The following is a 19,121-nucleotide window of genomic DNA, read 5'->3' on the forward strand; positions in this document are numbered from 1 at the left end:
AAACGTCCTATTTTCTTCCCCAGTTGAATCAGGCAGAAGTAAGAAAAATGGGTGTGCTGGAAACTTACCTCTCTGGTCCTCAGTCTGAAGGAGGAGGCATGTTCAATAGTGAACAGTGGAAGAATAAATCATACCAAAGCTTTTGTCTCACTTGGGTTATAATTCAGTGAAATCACAATCATGTGGGATGGAAGTGTAGGTAGGCAGCGATAACAAAAACAAGTTAGCATTTCCTCACTACTCACAACTTATATGTGACACAAAAGTGACCAAGAAGGCCGCTTATCCTGGGGGATGGATGTAATTCTTCAGAGTTTATCAAAGGGAGAAGTCAAACATCTGAGTTTCCCCAAGGGACAAAGGCAAACCAGCTCTGGATGGTCTGACTGTCTGTGTCCCACTGTCTCCAGTCAATGCTCCCTCCAGTGTCATAAGGTAATACATAAAAATGATACTGCAAAAAGATAAGAAATTTAAACTATAGGCTAGCATTTAGGAACCTGATATCTATAAAGAGTACTTACATTACTAAACAGCAATGAATTTACTGGATTGATTAAAATTAAGATTTTTGTTTCCCAGCAACCCAATATAGATTAAAGTTAGATCAATTATAAATAATTTTAGAATATATGTTAGTGTGGGTAAATTTGCATTCAAGTATAAACACATACAAAAATAACTGTAGAAAAATCAAAATATTAAGTGTTTATCTTTGATGAATGCTTTTGATTTTAATTAATGTATATTTTCAATATTTTGTATGTGTCCTCCAATGAACATACTTACTGCCTTTATAATTCAAATGTTCAATTTTTAAAACATGAAACACCATAAAATTTTTATTCATTTTATTTTTCAGTGAAGGAACAGAATATGAAATATATTTTCAGAAATGGTCATGTCCATTCCACAAATGACTCAATTACTAAAAAAGAAAATTATACACTGTAATCACAATTTGCACAATTACACAGAACAATATTTGCAACTTTTGAAAATACTGTAACTCACACTTCAATGATAAACAGTAATTTCAATACAACTGAGTTTTAATATTTATCACAGTTACATACAAGAGCCTGTGCACAAGCTATTTATTATCAATAATAAATGTGATTTTTGCCAGAAATTCTCAACCATATGCAGGCCTCTTATGCATTAAAGCTTTAAATTCTACTGTATATTTACTGCAAAAAGACACAGGCACAATAAAATTAAGCCCATTGATTAAAGCACTAAGAAAACAAGGGACAAAATAGCAAAACACTCGTAGGTGGATTACCAATATTTTCTTTGTAAATAAATAGCCTCATATATCACTTCTAATAATATTCACCGCCACAGATCAATAGCTACATGGCACAAGGACTTCAGGAGAATTGCACTACACACTATATTAATGTCTTTAATCATTTGCCACAGTCTACATATTTTCAAAACATCATACCACTACAATGCAAGGTCAGATTAATTAGTATTTGAATCTTTAAACTGGCATGACAGGAAAAATACAGAACACAAGACTATAATTAACTGCTTATGTCTTCAGTAACTGCATGTAGGGCAGCTAATTTCAGAAGCATCTACTCTGCTTTAGCGATCAATGTCTTCTACCAATGCCTCGAGATTTTTGCAACAAGCTTTAACCTCCTCAATTGCAGCCATCCAATCATCATAAATAATTTTGTCATAAATTTCATCATTTACTTCCCTAACTACACCCTCCTGCTGAGATTCAAGTGCATCACCTGAGAAAAATAACACTGATCTTGGAATTATGTAAGTACGTAAATTATGACCAAGTAAAAAATCGTCATTTTCATCCCCTCCATTTAAGTTGATCCCATGAGGAGAGAAGAAATTGAAGAAAGATTCCTTCGGAAAATCTTCAGTCACAGTTCGGACTGTGCCCCAGATGCGATGTCTCTGTTTCTTCTTGATGGTCCTCACAGTGACATTCTTTCCTTCATTCCAATCTATGTCGCAGCCGGTGGCATACTCAATGGCAGTTCCCCTGTAGGGGTGAGGATCATACCATGAAAGCTTTGACTTAAGGACATAAGTCTTTGTCAACACCACATTCTTGAAATATTCATTGGGTTTGAAGTGAAATTCGAGTGTGAAGCTGAGCGGCTCCTCGGGTTCCGAAAGCTTCACTTTAATATCTGTCAGCAGCTTCAGAATAGGCTCGTCATACTTCTTAATCAAAGGAGTGAGTGCTTCAACGTTTTTTAAAACAGTCAACCAAAAGTCCGGAATCCCCTTAGGATCCTCTTCGTTGCTCTCTTCTCCTCCGGTGGCCTCGGTGCTCTCATCTTCCTCCTCCTCGTCGTCGTCGTCATCATAGTCATAATAACAGTCCTCATAACCATCATCTTCATCCACATATTCATGCACCATGCCCTCTTCATTGCCGTTAGTCTCTGCCTCCTCATCCATCGCCTCCTCAAAATAGTCCTCACAGTCTGATTTATATGCACATTCCTCTTCGGTGGGTTCATAGACTGCATTGATGATCTGACGTCTTTTTTCCAGTAAAGGTTGATACATTTCAGCGAACTTCCTTTCAATGTCATGAAATTCCCTCAGGAATTTGGATTCCAAATGGGCAGCTCTTGTTTGAAGCTTTTTAAGAGCTAACACACGGTACTTAACTTTCACCGGGAGACTTTCAACAAAATCGGTATCTAAAAGATAACCGATAAGTCCTTTTGGACGATCTGCGTCAGAGTTCTCATCAGCATCACCGCATTTCCCCGCACCTTCCCCGGACCCTGCAGCAGCTTCGTCACGTTTTCCCTCTTCCCCGATTCCAGCAGCAGCGGATTCTTCACCGCGTTCCCCGCCTTCTCCGTGCTCAGCAGAGGCACCTTCGCTGCCGTCCTGACATTCCCCCTGCCCCTCCGCCATTACCTGGCTACCAAGCTCTTCCTGGTTGGATTCAGACAGTTCCTTATGATCGGCTGACTCGGCCATTGTTTTCAAAAGATCACCTGCACTTATGGTGGCTAAGCCCGCAGATCAGGAGACCTGACCTCTGCAGGAAGACTCACCAGTTTTAGCAGATGCGCGGTGACCGGGCGGAGATGGACCAAGCAGTGGTAGCCGGAGTGCTGGAGTGATGACGAGCAGCGAGCAGTGGGGATAAAAGGCGGTGCTGAAGCTGGGATAGCAGGATTGAAGCCTGGTGGTCTGGGTGGAGACGCAGGGTCGCCTACGGCTGCTCCGATGGCCACTGAAGAAGCAGACAGACTGCAGAGAGCCGCAGTGGGCAGACCTGCGCAGCCACGCAGGGGCTGCAGGGATTGGGAGGGGGAGGTCGGACCCGGACCTGGTGCCGCAGTGTGATTGCGCAGTTGTCTGGGCTTTTTTTTTTTTTTTCAAGTGTATGCAGTTTGCTGCGTCACCCCTTCCCTCCCACGACTCTTCTCTAATCTCATTTGCCAGGCTTTAGTGATTGACAAATCCTGAGCCAGTAAATTAGTAGATGAATCAAGTTTTCAACTCCACTTGCCTTCCCAGGTTCTCTAATATGGCTGATTCGTCCACCTATGACTCATCTTCTATCCCCTACCCTGTGGAATTTTGTCGAAATGCAGTGTCATTCATTCAGTTTTCAACTGAAATTAGGTTTTCATAATTTTAAAAGGCCTATAAGGAAACAGGGACTACAGCATCAGGGCATGAAAAATGAGCAAGGCATGCATTCATCTTCCGTCTGTCACTTTGGTTATAAGATGAGGCTCTGGGGAAGAGAGGAGGGGGATGAAGAACCTTTGAGTTCTAAAAATACCAAAAATGAGCATAGGTGGCCTTTGGATGCTGTAATTGGCTGTGCTTCAAATGTTCTGTATCCTGGTTTTTTCACAGCCTGTATGATTTTAAACTGGAAATTTTTCATAACAGCTCCTGATGAATGAGAAATGACAGATGAGTAGAAGTGAAATTTGGGTCTCTCTGTGTGTGTGTGTGTGTGTGTGAGAGAGAGAGAGAGAGAGAGAGAGAGAGAGAGAGAGAGAGAGAGAGAGAACCTGTGTAAAAGAGCTATATGACTAGTGAGCATAGGAGAACAATAGCCCCAGTCCTAAACTGACTTTCCACTTTCCCTTTTGTGATGTTGCCTTAGCCTGTAATCACAGCACTGAGAAGGAAAACATGTTCAGGACCAGCCTACACATATAGCAGTTCTAGGTCAGCTTGGGCTCTCTCTCTCTCTCTCTCTCTCTCTCTCTCTCTCTCTCTCTCTCACACACACACACACACACACACACACACACACACACATTATATGATCAAGCAATTCAACCTCTGGATATATGTTGAAAGAGTTGAAAACAATCTCAGATGTTTGTACATCATGTCCGCAGCAGCACTTAACATTAGCAAAACGTTGGAAACAAAGCTGGAGAGATGGCTTTGCAATTAAGAGCATTTGCTGCTCTTCCAAAGGAACCAGGTTTGGTTCCCAGCATCACATGGTGGACCACAACTATACTTCAGGTGATCTGACGTTCTCCTCTGACTTCTGCATGCACCACACACACATTACATACATACATGCAAAAAACTTTTAAAGTTGGAAATAGCTACAACGTCCACTGATGGATCAATGGAGAAAAAAATGTTGGTTGGTAATTTCTATCAGTATGTTGCATATCTTTTAATACCTAATAGAATAGTGTTTTTGAAATACTTTTGAATTTTGATGATTCAATTTTGTGTATGTATGTGTGTATATGCCTACATATACATGAGTGCATGTGTATGTGGAGACCAGAAATAGATGTCAGATGCCTCCCTCAATCACTTGCCACTTAGTCTTTGAGACAGAGTCTCTCATTGATCCTAGAGCTCACTGATTCAGGTAGATTGACTGGCCAACAAATTCCAGGGATCCTTTTGTCTCTTGTACCCCACCAGTACTGAGATTGTAAGTGCACTGCAGCAGCTGACTTTCATGTGGATAGATGAAGATACGAACTTAGGTCCTCTTGTTTGAAGAGCAAGTTCTTTACTGGCTGCATCATCTCCCCAGCCCATTTTATTTTTAGTAGACCATGTTTGATGTCATAAGTAATCTCCATGTAACGAAGGTATCAGAGACTTCCTCCTTTGTTGTTCTTAAATATTTTGTCATGAGTAAGAAATCTCTTTGTAATCTAAGGTATCAGAGACTTCCTTCTGTGTTGTTCTTAAATATTTAAATATCTTCAGTGTAGTTCTGTAGATCTCTTTATGGATCTCTCTTTGAGTTAATTTGTGTATGTTGTGTTATTAGCTCTGGCTTAGTTTCCTGCAGATAAAGATCCATTTGTCCCAGACAGTCTAAAAAGTTTTCTTCATACCTCAATGAATTATCTTGATACTTTTATCATAAAATTAGTTGATCGTGTTATATTAATGAGTCAAGCATAACCCCTATGTTGTTTACTTCTTCAAAGCAAGTTCAGACTATTAGCTCAAAGCATGTCAACATCAAACTCAAATTCTTACACAACTTTTACTATAGCAAAAATAATTATATTGGTGTTTTTATAGCCCATCAGTTACTCAAAAAAGCATCTAACATCTGTTAGTCATAGATTAAACAAAGCTCTAACCAGAAGAGAGTCCAAAACCTCTGTCTTTTAGAAGTCTGTGACCAAGGAATTCCTCATCTCACTGAAGAGCATCACCTATCCAGAAGCCAACACTGCTTCACCTCTCCAAGAAAATGTTCTTATCCACTTCACCTTCTGAATCGTGTCCCTGTGGTATAATTTGGAAGAAGAAGGTCTCCTGTGGTCAGGGACATACCCTCTCAGTAAATTCTGTCCAAGCCTCACCCCACAAAACTTACTGTGCTGCAAAAACCTGTACCTATTTCTTTTTCCCTTGATCTGCCCAGAGATCTTCCAACTCACCAGATCCCTAAATGTAAAGATTCCTTCTAGACTTTCAATTCTGTTTCATCAATCTGCATATGCCTGTCCTTATTACCAAGTCATCATGATGTCTTGATTGCTGCATCATGAATTAACTTTTACTGAAAAGTGCAAGTCCTTCCTAATTTTTTTTCAAAATAACTTTGACTTTTATGAGACTTTTGCAGTTCTATACATATTTTATTTATTTGTTTGATTTCTAAGACCAGGGTACACTTATAGCCCAGGCTGGCTTTGAACTATATATAGAAGCCATGACAAAATCAAATTTGCAGCACTTCTGCTGAGTGCTGAGATTACAAGATCAACATATATAGCTCACCATATATATTTATGTTCAGCTCCTCAGTTTTTTAGGGGGAGTCTAAAAATTTTGGTGATGTTATATTGAATCAATAGATACATTTAGAAAGAATAGGTATTTTAACAATATGAAGTTGTACGTGAACTAAAGTAAATTCTTTCAGTCTGTTTTTAATTTCTCTAAATCTGGAATTTCTCTAAAGCACGGTGTCCTGAAGGTTCATTCATTCCTGCCATCACGAACAGCAGTGTTTTCTTCAATTTTAAAGCTAAAAATACATTCCTTTGTATGTACATACCTAGATTTCTTTAATGTTCACCTGTTAAAAAAAAAAAACACTGAGGTTGCTCCATGTCTGTTGTAAACAACATTGCATGAGAATGGGAGAGCAACCATCTTTTCAAGATCCTACCCTATACATCTTTCCATTTTGAGCTTGTCTGAGGTTTCATTTCACAAACAAGCAGCATATGAAATACTTTACAAGAAACAGCATAGTTTATATTGAAGAATGAAGACCTTAATCGTATACTAAGAATATTAAGGGCAACAACATGTTAGAAGTGCAGAAATGTGGCTGCCAAAGCACCCTTGGTCTTGCAAAAGACCAGGGAAATAAGGAAGGCAGAAGTCTCAGGGTGCATATTACAAGAAACAACATGTTTCTATGGACTGAGCCTGGGGCAAAGTAGGGAGACAGATTCTTGCTAGGATCTTGGCCATGTGTCCCATTTTACTTCATGAATATATCTATTTGTACAGCATTGTGTTTCATCCTCAAAACCAGTCCCAGGAGTTTAATTTTACTTGTCCACTTAAATACAAATGACATAGTAACTTCTCTCTCCCTTCTTACACAGTCTGCTCCCTGCTCAAACAGCCCCTGTGCACCCAGCACAGATTTGCTTATGGAAAGCAGGCCAAGAATGAGAGGTTCTGAGTACTACAAATAAAGCAACTATAAACATAGTTGAGCAAGTGTCCTTTGGTATGATTGAGTTTCCTTTGGGTATATGCCCAAGAGTTACAGTATAGCTGGGTCTTGAGATAGACTGACTTCCAATTTTCTGAGAAATGGCCATATATGATGTAGGAAATTCTTCTACATATGTGTTGCTTTTATCAGTTAATAAATAAACATGTTTTGGCCAGTGGCTTAGCAGAACAGAGCAAGGCAGGAATTCCAAGCCGATAGAGGAGGAAAGAAGGCAGAGTCAGAGAGACACCATGTAGCCACCAGAGGAGAAAGACACCCATGCGCCAGTACTGGTAAACCATGAGCCATGAGGTAAAACATAAAAAAATAGAAATGGGTTAATTTAAGATATAAGAGCTAGCTATCAAAACACTTAAGTGATTGGCTAAGCGTTGTTGTAATTAATACAGTTTCTGTGTGATTATTTTGGGTGTGGGTGGCTGAAAACAAATGAGTGGGCTCTGCCTACACATATAGATTTCCAAAGTGGCTGTACAAGTTTATATTCCCACAAACAGTGGAGGAGTGCTCCCCTTGCTCCACATCCTCTCCAGCATGAACTGTCACTTGTGGTTTGTGTGTATGTATTTCAAATTTTATTAAACTTATTTACCTGAAATATGTTTACAGAGAGGACAAATACAGGACTTCGAGTAGCTTATGGGACAGTCATTATCTGTTAAAAATATTCTTCTTTCTTCTACATACACAATCTTTCCTTTTTACAGATTAAAAGCTAGATGCAAACTTTTGATGTAAACTTATCTCATTGTTAACTCTGTTGATTAAGATGGGAGACATACTTGTTCATAGTTCAGTTAAATGACACAAACAAAAGCTGTTCCCGCAGACACAGAGATGCCCATGTCTCAGTAGGACTGTATGCTTTGCGTTCACACAGCATCACTGACTTACTTCTTCCCTTTTCCCTTTTTACTGTCCTCTCCTTGCTGAAGACTTGGGTCAGCATCTCCTGTTTTTTTGTGTCCTTTTTTTAGCTTTGTTATCATTTCTGCTACACACAGCATCACTGACTTACGTGACAGGAACTGTACAAGACGGAGGCTGCCATCTTCCTGTTTGAGCTGAACCTGGACTCTGCCTCTGTACTGAATATCACAGTTCCATTCTCTGGAGTACATTTTGTTTTCCTCCAGAAATACGTTCAGTCCGACTGCTGAGCATACATCCTGAATCTCAGTAGGTAAGTTTTTCTACAGCCTTACTTATGTAAATCTGCCTCCCCTCCGCTATGGTCTTCTTAGTATTTAAATAAGTGGGGTAGATACAAATAAACCTGTCCTGGTTGGCTGGGGACCACCCGGCTGCGCAAGCCATCTCCACAGGCATCCCCACAGCCCTGCCAGCCCGTCAGCCCAAAAACCAGATCCACTTGTATTTTATGATCTTAGCCATTCTGACAGGTGTAAGATGGAATCTCAGAGTTGTTTTGATTTGTATTTTCCTGAGGGCTAAGGATGTTGAACACTTTTTTAAGTGTTCCTCAGCTATTTGATATTCTACTACTGAGAATTATCTATTTATATCTGTATTTATTGGATTATTAATATTGTTAAATCATTATTAATTGGATTATTTGGGGGTTTTGATGTCTAGTTTCTTGACTTGTTAATATATTTTGGAGATTTGCCCTTTGTTGGATGTGAGGATAGTGAAGATCTTTTCCCATCCTGTAGGCTGCTGGCAATTTTGTCCTATTAACAGTGTCCTTTGCCTTATAGAAAACTTTCAGTTTCATGAGGTCTCATTTATTAATTGTCAATCTTAGTGTCTGTGCTACTAGCTCTCTATTCAGGAAGTTGTCTCCTGTGCCAGTGCATTTAAGGCTATTCCCCACTTTCTCTTATATCAGGTTCAGTGTGCCTAGATTTATATTGAGGTCTTTGGTCCACTTAGGCTTGAGTTTTGTGCAGGGCAATAGATATGGATCCACTTGCATTCTTCTACATGGAGACATCCAGTTATGTCATCACCATTTGTTGAAGATGCTTTCTTTTTTTCCGTTGTACACTTCTGGCTTCTTTGGCAAAAACAGGTGCCCGTAGGTGTATGGGTTTATGTCTGGGCCTTTTATTTGATTCCACTGATGTGCCTGCCTGTGGATTCACCTGTTTATTTATACCAATACCATGTTGTTTTTATTACTATAAGCATTATAGTAGAGTTTGAGATCAGGGATGGTGATACCTCTGAAAGTTCTTTTATTGTGTAGGATTGTTTTAACTATAGTGGGTCTTTTGTTTTTCCATATGAAGTTGAGTATTGTTCTTTCAAGGTCTGTACAAAATTGTGTTGAAATTTTGATGGGGATTCCGTTGAATCTGGGGATTGCTTTTGGTGAGATGGCTGTTTTTACTGTTAATCCTGCTGATCCATGAGTATGGGAGGGATTTCCATTTTCTGATATGTTCTCCAATTTCTTTTTTCAAAGTCTTGAAGTTCTTTTTTGCTTTTTTTTATTTATTAAAAATTTCTTCCTCAGCAAGGACTACACATGGGCAGCTAGACAGTCGAGTCAGCCTTAGCAAGGAAGGCAAAGGTGTCAGTGGCCAAATCATCCACTCCCACACTACTTATATGCTATTTGATCCTTGCAAGCACAACTGTTTCTGCCTTATTCTTACTGTGTCCCTGTCAGCTAATGTACAATATGGGAGGTGGCAGATAGTCAGAACCATCTGATAAGGGAATAGTCAGACTGTGTAAGTTATTTCATCTTAGTCCCTGAGTTTCTACAAAGCAAAAAGAACTGAATTCGATCATTATATTCATTTTCAGCTGCTGTAGGAATTCCTACAGCCAGTAGCCTTTAAGTTACCCACCCACTTGGGCGTGGCCTCTTACACTATATATACCCATGTAAAGCATGTATCTGGTCTCTCTTCCAGCAGTGTAATTTGGTTCCTGTTCCCCGTTTGTACAGAGGATTGTGATCTGTGAATCTACCCCTAAATAAATAACCCTTTATTATACTCAAAAAAGAAATTTCTTCCTCTTCCCATCCCTCCGTTTCCATCCCACTCCCCCACTCTCCCTCCCCCTCCCTCTCCAGTCCTAGGAGAAGTCAAGGTGCCCTGCCCTGTGGGAAGTCCAAGGCACTCCCCCCTCCATCCAGGTCTAGGAAGGTGTGCATCCAAACAAGGACTTGAAGTTCTTGTCATACAGATCTTTCATTTACTTACTTACTTACTCAATAAAGTTACCCCCAATATATTTCATATTGTTTATGGATATTATGAAGGATGTTGTTTCCCTGAATTTTTCTCAAAAATTTCATCTTTTGAATATAAGAAGCCTAATGATATTATAGTTAATCTTGTATTCAGTCACATGATTAAAGGTGTTTCTCAGCTATAGGAGTTCCCTGGGAGAGTTTTTGGGGTCATTTATGTACACTGTCATATCATCTGCAGATAGCAATACTTTGACTTCTTTCTTTTCAATTTGTATCAGTTGATCTCCCTTGGATGTCGTATTGCTCTAACTAGGACTTCAAGTGCTATATTAATAGATACAGAAAGAGTAGACAACATTGTCTTGTTCTTGATTTTAGTAGAATTGCTTTGAGTTTCTCTCCATTTAACTTGATGTTGGCAATCAACTTGCTGTATATAGTTTATTATGTTTAGGTATGTTCCTTGTATTCCGGACCTCTCAAAGGTTTTTGTCACGAAGGGGTGTTAGATTTTGTAAAGGACTTTTTCAACATCTAATGAGAAGATAATGTGATTTTTTCCCCAATTTCCCCATATGGTGGATTACAGTGACTGATTTTTGTATGTTGAACCATTCCTACATCTCTGGGATGAAGCCTACTTGATAGTGGTAGATGATCTCCTTGGTGTGTTCTGAGATTTGGTCTGCATGTTTTTTGTTTACATTTGCATCTATGTTCATGAGTGAAATTGATCTTTAATTCTTATTCTTTGTTGAATTTTTGTGTGGATTGGTTATCAGAGTGACTGTTGGCCTCATAAAATGAATTTGGCAGTGTTACTTTTGTTTCTATTTTGTAGCATAATTTGAAGTGTATTGACATTAGCCCTTTTTGAAAGTCTGGTCAAATGTTGCTCTAAAACAGTCTTGCCCTTTGCTTTTTTGGTTGAGAGACTTTTAATGACTTTTTCTATTTCCATGGGGGTTAAAAGTGTATTTAAATGGCTTATCTCATCTTGATTTAACATTGTTAAGTGGTATATATACATAAATTATCCATTTCTTTTAGATTTTCTAATTTTGTGGAGCATAGGTTTTTGAAATATAACATCATGATTCTTTGGATTTTTTTGGTATCTGTTGTTATGTCCCTTTTTTGATTTCTGATTTTCTTAATTTGAACATTTTCTTGTAGAAGGAGTGGTGGGCTGTGTTCCCACCCAGCTCCTGCATGGCTAGCTTTATCCAAAATAATTACATGGTAACTGTATTCTTTTAAACACTGCTTTTGGCCCATTAGCTCTAGCCTCTTATTGGCTAGCTCTTACACATTGATTCAACCCATTTCTATAAATGTGTATTGCCACTTGACTGTGGCTTACTGGGATGAGTCTAAGTGGTGTCCATCTTGGAGAGGAGAGCTATGGCAACTACCTCACTTCACTTCTTCCCAGCATTCTGTTCTGTCTACTCCACCTATGTAAATTCTGTCCTATCAAAAGGCCAAGGCAGTTTCTTTATTAACCAATGAAAGCAACACATAGAAAGAAGACCTACCTACATCATTTCCCCCTTTTCTGTTTAAAAAAAGAAAGGTTTTCACTTTAACATAGTAAAATTACATATAACAAAACAGTTATCAAGCAAGAATTACAATTACAATATTTAGATTTATCTTTTACCATAACAAAGGAAAACTATAACTAACCATTCTTCCACTCCATCAAAGACTCCAGAAGGATATAGTATTACCTAAGTAAACAAGAGGTAAGCAACTTATAAAACTCTAGAAATGACAGAAACATCTCGCTGCCTGTACAGTCACTCAAAATTCATTTGTAACATTGGGGCATCCATCTTCAGCCTTCAGGCCCATAGTATCCAGCAGACTTTTCCACGAAGCAGGAAATTTCAAAGACAGTTCAGTCACTATCTGCTGTGTCCTACAGAATGTCTAGCAGACTCTTTCATGAGTCAGGAACCCCAAAAGACCATCTCACCTTTAGGCAAGTTCAGCAGTCCTCTCTCTGCGGGTTCTCTGTGTCCAGTTTATGCAACAGTCCAGGCAAGAGCAGTTTCTTGCCCAAATGGCTAACCAACTCCATAAAAAGGACCTTTGATGCCCATCTTCCTCTGGAAGTAGATTGGTGCTGCCAGGAGCAGATGTGTCTCATTGTCATGAAAAAATCCTAAGTTATTAAAACATTTAAAATGCCATATTCTGTAGTCTTTGAAAGATATGAAGAATGCCTATCTGAGATATATCTCTACCTGTCTAGAAAATCTAACATGACTACAACCTTGACTATTATGGATGATTATTCATTAATAACCTATATTTCCTGATTATACATTACATTTTTAAATGAACTACACAATCACAATACCTTAATCAATATCAGAAATACATATACATATAACAAAACTGACCTTAAAATCCATACCAATGCAAATTATTCATATCTATATCATATCCCCCTTTAAATGTAAAAGAACATCTGTAAACAATATCTGGGAATATGGACATAGTTATTTCTCTCCAAACTGCTTCGTGCTGAATGGGGGCGCTGTTTATCAGATCTTTCATGGTGTAACCTATGTGCCAGGTTCATCTCAGTCGGCAGTTGAGTGGAGTAATTTTTTGAGGATATTCACAGCAACATTTCAGGAGGGTGTGGTCTGTCATACCATATTGAGATAGAAGCAATCCACAGGGTCTCATCCTCTGTGAAAACAAAAGAAGAATCTCTTTTCCAAAGTATCCTATCCTTAGATCAAAATTCTGAAGTCATAATACCCTTATGATATCCATTCTGGTTTAGCTTGGCAGCCCATATAATAAAATGTCTCTCTGTACTTAGCTCCTTTACAGTCAAACACTTTAAAGAAAACACAATAATACAAAGAATCCAGACTCTCTGTGAATTTTTCATTTTTAGTTGGCTTATTTTTACTCTATCACTTTACTTTATTCTGTCTCTTTAAAGACTTTACCCTTTTATGACATTAACTTTATTTTCTATATTCTTTTTCTTCTCTCTCCCTTTCGGCTGTGGCATTTGGTTACTATTCACTGTTTGAGCAGAGTATTATGATCTGTGAGTCTACCCCTAAATAAATGTCTATTATATTCAATTCTGAACTAGTGTGGGATATCTTTTAAGCATTCTTCTTCAGTGATGTTTCTCTGATTTCTTTCTCAGCCCATTTATAATCTGTGTAAAGGAGAGCTACTGATTTTTTTAGTTAATCTTGTATCCTGCTACATTACTGAAAGTGTTTACGAGTTGTAGAAATTCCTTGGTAGAATCTTTGGGGCCATTTGTGTATACTATCATATCATTAGCAAATAGTGAGAGTTTGACCTCTTCTTTTCCGATTTGTATCCTCTTGATCTCCTTTTGTTGTCTTTCTAGCTAGGACCTCAAGAACTATATTAAATAGATAAGGAGAGGCAGAACAACCTTGTCTTGTTCCTGATTTCAGTGGGATCACTTTGAATTTCTCTCCATTTAGTTGGATGTTGGCTGTTGGCTTACTCTATATTGGCTTTATTATGTTGAAGTATGTTCTTTGTATCCCTGCTCTCTTTGAGAGCTTTATCATGAAGGGATGTTGTATTTTTGCCGAAAGCTTTTCAGCATCTGATGAGATGATCATGTGGTTTTTATTTTTCAGCTTGTTTATATGGTGGATTATGTTGACAGATTTTCATATGCTGAACCATCCCGGCATCTCTGGGATGAAGCCGCCTTGATTATGGTGCAAGATGGTTCTGTTGTGTTCTTGAATTCAATTTTCCAGTATTTTATTTAGTATTCTTTGCATTAATGTTCGTGAGTGAGATTGGTCTGTAACTCTCTTTCTTAGTAATGTCATTCTGTGGTTTGGGTATCAGAGTAATTGTAACCTCATAAAAAGTGTTTGGCAATGTTCTTTCTGTTTCTATTGTGGAACAATTTGAGGAATACTGTTGTTAGTTCTTCTTTGAAATTCTTGTAGAATTCTGAGCTGAAACCATCTGATCCTGGGAGGGGAGACTTTTGATGACTGTTTCTATTTCTTCAGCAGTTATAGGTCTGTTTAATTTGCTTATCTGGCCTTGATTTAATTTTGGTAAGTGATATTTATCCAAAAAGTTGTCCATTTCCTTTAAGTTTTCCAATTTTGTGGAGTATAGGTTTTTAAAGTATGACCTGATGGTTCTCTGTATTTCCACTGTGTCTGTTGTTATTGTCCTCATTTTTATTTCTGATTTTGTTAATTTGGATATTCTCTCTGCCTTTTGGTTAGTTTAGATAAAGGTTTGTCTATTTTGTTGATTTTCTCGAAGAACCAACTCCTTGTCTCATTGATTCTTTGTGTTGTTTCTATTTTGTTGATTTCAGTTCTCAATTTGATTATTTCCTGCCATCTATTTCTCTTGAGTGAGTTTGCTTCTTTTTGTTCTAAAATTTTCAACCATTCTGTTAATTCACTAGTGTGAATTATGTAGGCATTTAGTGCTATGAACTTTCCTCTTAACACTGCTTTCATTGTGTCCCATAAATTTGGGTATGTTGTGTGAACATTTTCATTTAATTTTAGGAAGTCTTTAATTTCTCCCTTCATTTCTTTTTTGATCCATTGATGATTCAGATGTGCGTTGTTTAATTTCCATGTGTTTGTGGGCTTTCTGGAATTAGTGTTGCTATTGAATTCTAGTTTTAAACCACGGTGATCCATAAGATACATGGGATTATTCCAATTTTTTGTATGTCTTGTGGTTTACTTTGTTACCGAGTATATGGTCAACTTTTGAGAAGGTTCCATAAGGTGCTGAGAAGAAGGTATATTCTTTTATGTTTGGAAGGAATATTCTATAGATGTCTGTTAAGTCCATGTGAATCATAACATTTGTTAGTTTCTTTATTTCTCTGTTCATTTTTTGTCTGACTGACCTGACCAGTGGTGAGAGTAGAGCGCTGAAGTCTCCGACTATTAGTGTGTGGGTTTTAATGTATGATTTAAGCTTTAGAAGTGTTTCTTTTACATATAAGAGTTCCCTTGTATTTGCGGCATAGATGTTCACTATTGAGATTTCCTCTTGATGAATTTTTTCTGTGACTAATATGAAATGTTTTTCTTTGTCTCTCTTGATTGATTTTAGTTTGAAGTCTATTTTGTTAGATATTAAGATAGCTACACCAGCTTGTTTCTTAGATCCATTTTATTGGAAACATTTTTTCTCAACCCTTTACTCTGAGGTGATGTCTGTCTTTGAGGTTGAGATGTGTTTCTTGTATGCAGCAGAAGGATGAATTTTGTTTTCATATCCAATCTGTTATCCTGTGTCTTTTTATAGGTGAGTTGAGTTCATTTATATTAATGGGTATTAATGACCAATGCTTGCTAGTCCCTGTTATTTTAGTTTTTTGTTGGTGATATTGTGTGTACTTTTCCTTTTGGGGGGTTTTGCTCCTATGAGATCATCAGTTGTCTATGTTCTTATGTGTTTAGCTGACCTCCTTGGGTTGGGGTTTTCCTTCTAGTACTTTGTGTAGGGAAGGATTTGTGGATAGGTGTTGTTTATATCTGGTTCTGTTGTGGATTATCTTGCTTTCTGTCTGTGGTAATTGAAAGTTTTGCTGGGTATAGTAGTCTGGGCTGGCATCTGTGGTTTCTTAATGTCTACATAACACTTAAACAGGACCTTCTGGCTTTCATTGTTTCCATTGAGAAGTCAGGTGTTATTCTCATAGGTCTGCCTTTATAAGTTACTTGACCTTTTTCCATTGCAGCTCTTAATATTCTTTTTTAAAATTCTGTATATTTAGTGTTTTGATTATTATGTGGCAAGGGGACTTTTTTTGATCCAGTCTATTTGGTGTTCTGTAAGCTTGTATCTTCATAGGCATATCTTTCTTTAGGTTGGGAAAGTTTTCCTCTATAATTTTGTTAAATATATTTTCTGTGCTTTTGAGTTGAACTTCTCCTTCTTCTATACCTATTATTCTTAGTTTTTATCTTTTCATGATGTCCCATATTTCCTGGATATTTGGGGTTAAGCTTTTGTTAGATTTAATGTTTTCTTTGACTGATGAGTTTATTTCCTCTACTGTATCTTCAGCGCTTGAGAGTCTCTCTTCCATCTCTTGTATTCTGCTGTTCATGCTTACATTTGTGGTTCCTGATCATTTTCTCATAATTTCTGTTTCTATAATTTCCTCAGCTTGTGTTTCTTTATTGTCTTTATTTCAGTTTTCAAGTCTTGAATAGTTTCTTTCATATGTTTGATTGTTTTTTCTTGGTTTTCTTTAAAGGATTTGTTGATGTCTTCAAATTTTTGTTTGTCTTTTCCTCCATTTCTTTGAATGGTGTTGATTGCATTGGGTGGGGCACTTAGTCTAGGGGTTTGTAACCCGCCTGGCAGTCAGTTACTCCAGGGTCACGGAGGGGTGCTATCTGGAAGATAAATGGGCTAGGAAAGAAGAAGGAGGCCATGCTAAGTTTGTCACATCACAGCCTCCGTTTATTAGGGTCCTGGTTGCTGCTTATATAGCCCCTGGATGAGGACTTGGGGGGGCAGGGCACGGGATCTCGTCACATGGTCCCGGTCACGTAGGCCAGGAGGTTACACTCGGTCAGGTCACTTAGAAGTCAGGAGTTGACATGCCTAGTTCCCTGGATAGCTGGAATGTGAGGAGGGTTCCGCTAACAGATAACAGCTAATTGGATGTGGGGCAGGTTCTGTCAATAGAATGATTCTTAACATAATTATGGGTGTGGGGTTCTCTGCAGACTCCCCAAGGCGATGGTTCCTGTAATGATTTTTAGAAGGAAAATGGCTCCTGACAGAATGGATTGCTCATTTCCTCTTTAAGGGTCTCAAACATTCCTCTAAAGTTATTTTTTGGTCATTTTCTTCTGCTTCATCTATATTTGGTTGTTCAAGTCTTGCTGTTGTAGGGTCTTTAGATTTTACTGGTGTTGTGTTGCTCTTTGTGCTGTTGCTTGCATGTGTTCTTACCTTGTCTACCCATCTTTTCCTCTAATTGGTGTAGTTGGGGCTGTCTGTTACTCTGGTGATCAATCTTCCAGGTGCCAGTGGATCCAAGGCTCAGATAGTTGTTCCTCATGGTGCAGTCAGTGCCACAGTTCCAGTCACCCAGTTGGTCACTCTGTGTTCCTGGAGGTCACTCAGTGCTCCCAGGCTTTGCTCCACTCATTTGGAGTTTGCTGTCTCAGGTCTGTTCTAACTTTGGTTGTTGGCTCAGACCCGTTTCTGTAAATGTCCTTGATCTGGATCCATTCCTGCAGAGGTCCCTGGCTTGGGGTTGGTCCTGTAAAGGTCTCTGACTCTGATATACTCTCCCTCAGGGGTCCCAGACTTGGGTGCACCCAGATTCACAGATGTCCTGGCTCAGGCCTACTCCCTCAGAGGCCCCAGACTCATGCCCAGACCCACAGAGATCTCTGTTTCCTGCCTACACCCTCATAGGTTCCCACAGAGGTCTCTGGCTCTGGCCCACTCCCTCAGTGGTTACTCTCCTGTACCTGCTCCTGTGGAGTTCTGTCTCAGGTCTTCTCTGGCCTAGGTCGCTGGAGCAGGAAACCAATCTCTGAGCACCCTGACTCTGAACCCAGAGTCAGTGAAAGAAACACATCCTGGATCCGAGAGACCTGAGCCAGGGGAAGAAACATCTTTATCCCTGAACCCAGAATCAAAGAAACATGCCCTGACTCTGAAGCCAGTGCCAAAGCATAATTTGTCCCTAGAATCAGAGCCAGTGAAAGAAATATACCCTGGTCTTAAGATTAGAACCAAAAAGCTAAAAAGAACCAATGAAAGAATCACAATTTGACCTTGAAATCAGAGCCATCTCTGCCCCTTCCCAACTGCCCAACTGAACCACCCAGTCCCCAGGCAGGAAACCAACCAATCACTGAGCACTATGACTCTGAACCCAGAGCCAGTGACAGAAACACTCTGGATCTGAGACCTGAGTCAGAGAAAAAAACATCTTTATCCCTGAACCCAGAACCAAAGGAACATGCCCTGGCTCTGAAACTAGTGTCAAAGAAACACACTTTGTCCCTAGAATCAGAGCCAGTGAAAGAAATATTCTCTGGTCCTAAGATTAGAGTCAAAAGGCTAGAAAGGAACACAGTTTGACCCTGAGATCAGAGCCATCTCTGCCTTTGACCAACTAAACTAACCAATCCCTGAGCAGGGAAAACTAACCAATAACTCTTCTCCCTGGGAAAACTCTGCCCCTAAGAAGCCTTATATAAGCCTCTCTGCCTGTTCAGTTGGAGGCTGTCTTTATCCCCCTCTCCCCGCAGAGGCAACCACTCTCCTGGACTCTTCCTTCCCAAATAAATCTCTTTCTCAACAGAATCTTGAGTGACAGTCTTCATTCACCAGTGCAGAATAAAAGACCCTGGCTGGGATGTCCCTTAGGGGACTGAGCTGAAAAACCTTGCTGAGATGCTCCCTTGGTGTGTGTTGGGGGGGGGGGTGGAGTAAGGATGAGCAAAACAGAAAACCTTGCTGGGACGCTTCCTAAGCTTGACTGAGCAAGGCTGAGCAGAAAAAGTAACAACTTTTCGCTGGAGCCAGAAGTGATTGCTACATTTCTGCAGGGGCTTCCCCTTTAGTGGAGTGTTAACAAAAGAAATAACATCTTAGGCGTGAGAAGTAGCAGATAGCTCTGCTAGAAAGTTCCTTCCCTTAGGAGAACAAAGCAGAGCTCAG

General features: G+C 39.2%; 1 protein-coding gene across 1 annotated transcript; it reads right to left on the minus strand.

Annotated features, from left to right (window-relative positions):
• Window positions 1–836: 836 nt before the first annotated feature.
• Window positions 837–3,281, minus strand: Nap1l2 (nucleosome assembly protein 1 like 2). The gene has a single exon (XM_050122294.1). It carries the CDS (start codon window positions 2,977–2,979, stop codon window positions 1,597–1,599), a length of 1,383 nt encoding a protein of 460 aa, XP_049978251.1. The 5' UTR covers window positions 2,980–3,281; the 3' UTR covers window positions 837–1,596.
• Window positions 3,282–19,121: the final 15,840 nt, after the last annotated feature.

This window comes from Alexandromys fortis, unplaced genomic scaffold, assembly GCF_014885135.2.
Source record: "Alexandromys fortis isolate MF-2015 unplaced genomic scaffold, M_Fortis_MF-2015_v1.1 scaffold_201, whole genome shotgun sequence".
In the NCBI taxonomy this organism is placed as follows: Eukaryota; Metazoa; Chordata; class Mammalia; order Rodentia; family Cricetidae; genus Alexandromys; species Alexandromys fortis.

Bases quoted from the DNA above. Each gene is read 5' to 3' on its own strand.
- Nap1l2 (XM_050122294.1), bottom strand. From the start codon at position 2,979: ATGGCCGAGTCAGCCGATCATAAGGAACTGTCTGAATCCAACCAGGAA.